The sequence below is a fragment of the Monoraphidium neglectum genome (genome assembly GCF_000611645.1).
Source record: "Monoraphidium neglectum strain SAG 48.87 unplaced genomic scaffold scaffold03215, whole genome shotgun sequence".
NCBI lineage: Eukaryota > Viridiplantae > Chlorophyta > Chlorophyceae > Sphaeropleales > Selenastraceae > Monoraphidium > Monoraphidium neglectum.
Genome location: NW_014010413.1, coordinates 1 through 4831, shown reverse-complemented (window position 1 = coordinate 4831; position 4831 = coordinate 1). Strand labels below are relative to the sequence as shown.

Sequence of the window (4831 nt, the reverse complement as noted above, 5' to 3'; positions counted from 1 at the left end):
GGCGGCGCAAGCGTCCACTAAGAGCGCCGCCTCCGCGTCCTCGCCTTGGGCCGCCGCCTCACCCAGGCGCCGCCCCAGCTTCCCAATCAGCTGCAGATGCTGCGGGCGCAGAGGTCCCTCCAGCTCGGCGGCTGCGGCAGCCACGCCCTCAACTGCGGCCTCGGCTTCTGGCGATCGGCGCGTGTGATCTTGATTGGAGGTTCTGGGCAGACAGCACGTGCTGCAGCATGCACTCCAGGCGTAAAGCAGGTAATTGCGTTTGATCATTGGGCGGTGCCGTGTGGGCGACGCTGCTGGTGGGGCCGCTGAAGTTTCTGGTGTCGTCAGAGGTCTCTGAGCTCATCTCGGTCGTGTCTGCCTGTCTGCCGTCGGACCAGGCCGTCGTGCGGAGCGTGCTGTGCAGGTGTGATCTGAAGGACGCAAAGTCGTGCTGGGCACCGTAGAGTGGCTGTACTCGCTTCCTGATAGTTGCATATGACCACTGTGTGACAGATATGGCGTCTCATAGTGCATGACATCTGCCGTTCTTTGGCAGGTCACTTCTCAACAACGCTGATGTCGCTCCACGTACAACAGCGTAGCACACACTCTGCGGTGTTTTTCACCATTGCCAGTGACCCAGTCTAGACGAAGCACTCGTCATGCAAAGCGCCCCGTCGGCGACCGCCCCCGCCGGGTCGGGAGGCCCCGCAAGCCCGCCAGCAGCTAGCTTCAGCAGCAGTGCGCTCGTCGACTTGGGCCCCGACCTGCAGCAACGCATCCTAGAGAAGCTCCCGGACCTCTCTGCCGCCGCCGCCGCCTCGTCGACGCTGCGCGACGCGATCACCGAGCCCTTCCTCGTCCGCTGGTTCCTCTCCTGGGCAGAGCGCCTTGCGCCCGACCGCCTGTGGCAGTATGCAGCCGTCGCAGCCTGGCCCCGCCCCCACGACGCCAGCGCCACCCGCCGCCCTGCCGAGCTCTCCGCCGCCGCGGCGGGCCTGCGGCGGCTGTGCGGCTTCCTGCGGGCGGTGCTGCTGCGGCAGCAGGAGCTCGGGATGCTCGACCCCTCCGGCCCTGGGAGCACGCCGCACGAGGCGGCCGCGGCGGCGGCACGCGTGGGGGAGCTGCTGTCTGAATTCGACCAGCAGCAGCAGCAGCAGCAGCAGCAGCAGCAGCAGCAGCAGCAGCAGCAGCGGGCGCCAGACGGCCTGGACGACCCGGACGACACGGCGGCAGCGATCGCTATAATCGAAAACGCCCGCCCCGCCGCCGCCGCGCTGCTGCTGCTGTGCCCCCACAGCGACCATTTGCTGCTCCCATACCTGGCCCAAGGCGGCCATTCGGGGGCCATGGCGCTGGTCGCGCCGCTGCTGGAGGCGCCGGCGCCGAGGTTGCTGCCGTGGCTTGCGCAGCGCCACCCGGCCCCGATGCACGATGTCTTGTACTCAGGTACGCGGCGGGCGCCGCAGCGGCCGGCAGGCGCCGCGCACCCTGGAGCAGCGGGGCAGTCGCGGGGCGGGCCCTCGAGCAACGTGCATGCAACGAGCATGGCTGGGTTGTCGCGGCCTGCATGGCGCCAGGCCGCCACCGCCACCTGGGAGCCGCAATCCGGCACCCCAGCCGGCCTCGTGCCGAGGCGCCGCGGCCGCTCCTCGGCCACGCACACCCACCCGTCCACCCACCCCCGCCGGCGCCCCAAAACCGCGCCGCAGCCCTCATGGCGGCGACGCAGCGCGGCCGCGCGGCCGCCGCCGACGCCGCGATCGTCTTGATCGCGGCTGTGGCCGAGGCGGCGACCCAGACAGGCCCCGTCGCCGGCGGCGCGCCCGGCCTGCAGCCCCAGGCGGTCGAGCGCTGCCGGCCGGAGCTCGTTCTTGTCTCCGGCCACCTGGATTGGGCGGTGGAGTACGGGACACCCCAGTTCATCCGCGAGTCGAAGTGGCTGTCTCACGCGTGGGACGCAGCCGCCGTGGGCGCGCTGCTCCCCCTCCTCGGCGCGGCGTTCGGTGCGTGCGCACGGCGCACGCGTGCACCTATGCGAATGGCTTGCGCTCGCACGCACAAGGACGCTCGTGGGGTGTATGCGCCGTAATCTTGCATTCACGCCACTGCGCTGACCTGTCAAACCACGTGCTGCGCGGCTGGCTTTTCGGCCCCGGGCGCCTCTTAGCCTGGCTTGAATTTTCTTTGACACAGAATCGTTGCACCCCCCCGCGCTGTGCCGCGCCGCGCCGCCCCCTGAACTTTCGCGCTGCCGTGCGACTCCGCCCGCGCCCGACACCGACGCCCCGCGCCGCAGCTCGCAAAGACGACGGCGCGGCGCCGATGGCGCGCTTCGTGCTGGCGACCCTGGAGTCGCGCCCAGGCAGTGCCGCGCGGCTGACGGCGCTCATGACCGAGCGGTTCCTCAGCAGCATCGGCTCCGCGACACTGGAGGCACGCACACATGCGCGCACAGCCTTTCAGCGCCCCGCCGACACGCCGCGCCTTGCATTCCCGAGGGCTGGACCGTCCGCCGCGCTGAGGCCTCGCGCCGGCCTCTTGCAGCGACGATGCGAATTGCAGCTCGGCCCTTCTCGCGCTTGCTTCCGCCACGGCTTGCGCAAGGCGCGGCCGTCTCTCCACACCCCCAAACGAACATCAATCAACAACCCCGCCCGGCCCCACCTCTATCGCCTTCTTTGCCCCCCCATAAAAACACCCCAGATGGCGGATTTCGCACTGGACCTGGCCGCCCGCCACGGCAGCGAGCGTGTGCTGCTGCGCCACGCCCTCGGCTCCCCGCCGCTCGCGCGCCTGCTGCTCCCGCGCCTCGCCGCCGCCGCGCCGGGCCTGCTGCGGCCGCCGGCGCGCGCGGCGGCCGAGATTACTCACGTGCTCGTGGAGAGCGCCGACTCGGAGGGCGCCCTGGAAGCTGCCACCCTGCTCCTCTCGCTGACGTCACCCGGCGCCGCTGGAAGCTACCCGGAAGCTGACCGGCGGGAGCTGCTGAGGCTGCTTTCCGAGCGGCGGCCTGCGAGCCTGCTGGAGTGGTACTGGCTCGAGGGGGCACTCAGCGGGATAGGGCCGGAGGAGGGGGGCCCGCTGCGCGCGCAGCCGCTCCTGGTGTCGGATCAATACTGGGGAGTCATGCAGGTGTGCTGGGCAGGCGGGCGGGCAGACGGGGGCGTTTGGTGACGAGAGCCTGTGATTTGCCCCATGCGCCGGCGGCAGAGCCGTTTCAACGGCACCGTCGACGCGTTGTCATCAGTGCGCCAAACAAATCTCTTGATATGTGCGCATGCAACGATGCAGCAAGCTTTCTAGCCTCACAACGCATTCGGGTGTGTTGCGTGGAAGGCAAGATGACATCATTCACACCGCCCTGCACACCATTTCACCAGGCCGCCCTGGAGCACTCCTACGGCGCCGCCGCCGCCTCCGCCGCCGCCGCCGCGCTGTCGGCCGGCCTCGTGTCTTGCGAGGGCGCGCTGGTCGGGCGGGAGGAGCTCTTTGATGCGCGGCTGCAGGCGCGGATGCTGGTGGCGGTGCAGTCCGGTAACCTCGGACTGCTCAAAGAGGTGCGGACTGCTGGCCTTACTCGAGAGCAGCAGGGACGCGGGGGTGGACGCTGCCTGAGTGGCCGGCCTGAAGGGTGGTGGGGCGCAGCCTTTTGAGGGGGGCCGTCCACTCGGCACTTGCTACAGGCAGGAGGGGGGCAGGTCATTTGGTTGGGAGGCCTGTGTGCCGTCTGTTGTGATGGATGATTTGGTGAGTGCCAGCACCCAGCCCATCAATTCGGACGTGCTGAGAGCAGAGCGTGCCACATTTTGCGTTCGCCCGCACCAAACTGGCTCCGGCCGCCGCAGCTGGAGGAAGAGCAGCGCGAGAGCCGTCGCCGCCTCGAGCGCCGCCGCGCCGCCCGCCGACAGCGCCGCCTGGAGACCGCGGCGGCCGCCGCGGCCGCCGCGGCCGGCGGCGGCCCCGCTTCCCCTTCCAGGCCTGCGCCCCCCGCGGCCGTCGGGCCGGGCGCGGGTGCGGGTGCGGCGGAGGAGGCGGAGGCGCTGCCGTTTGGTGCGCGCGGGCTGCTGCTTGCTGCGGCGGAGGCGGGGCGACTCGATGTGCTGGAGCACCTTCTTGACCGCCTGCATGGCGCGCGGCAGCTGCAGCCTCGGGACCCCCTGCACGGTGGGTCGCTGGGCCATCTGCGGTGGGTTGCTGGTCCGTCTGTGGTGGGTCACAGGGCCATATGTGGTGACCCACGGGCGTCGTTGACGTCTTTGATGGCCCACGGCCCGTTATTGGAGCATGAGAGGCGGGCTGCCTCAATATTCGCGCCTGCTGCAATACGTCAAGACTGGAGCCCGCCGCTGCCCGGCGCGCAGCATCTGCGCCGGTCATTAACGCCGTGCAACGTTACAGCGCACGCTTTCGTGCAGCATGTTATGAACACCTGTGGTTTCGTCTGTTGTAGGCGGCTGCACCGCGAGCGCCCTTCAGCCGCCCGCGCGTCTCCCGCCGCCCCCGCCTCGGTATTTGTAGTTGATGTCGTCAACCGAGCCATGGCTCGAGGCCACCTGGCCATAGTGGAGCTGATGATGGGTCCTCTCTATGGTGGGTTGAATGCCGCGACAAAGCGCAGCGGGCGTGCTTGTTTTTGGTGCGTTCTGAGAGACCGTGTTGATGCGTGTGTGCAGGCCTGCATGCATGCGCACGTGCATGCGCACCTGCGTGCTTGTGCATGTGCATGTGTGTGTGTCTGTGTGCACACGCGCACCCACGTGCATGTGTGTGTGTGTGTGTGTGTGTATGTGTGTTGGAAGAGGGAGGCGGTGCGCCTCAAACCAAGCTCAGCCCCCTCACCCCCAAACCC

The 4831-nt window shown here is 69.2% G+C and overlaps 1 protein-coding gene across 1 annotated transcript; it reads left to right on the top strand.

The window, feature by feature from the left end:
* Positions 1 to 641: 641 nt before the first annotated feature.
* Positions 642 to 4362, top strand: MNEG_12376 (hypothetical protein; the record flags this gene model as incomplete). Its single annotated transcript, XM_014039151.1, has 7 exons — positions 642 to 1428; positions 1692 to 1985; positions 2279 to 2489; positions 2727 to 3114; positions 3363 to 3539; positions 3828 to 4168; positions 4344 to 4362. 7 exons carry the CDS (start codon positions 642 to 644, stop codon positions 4360 to 4362), a joined length of 2217 nt encoding a protein of 738 aa, XP_013894605.1.
* Positions 4363 to 4831: the final 469 nt, after the last annotated feature.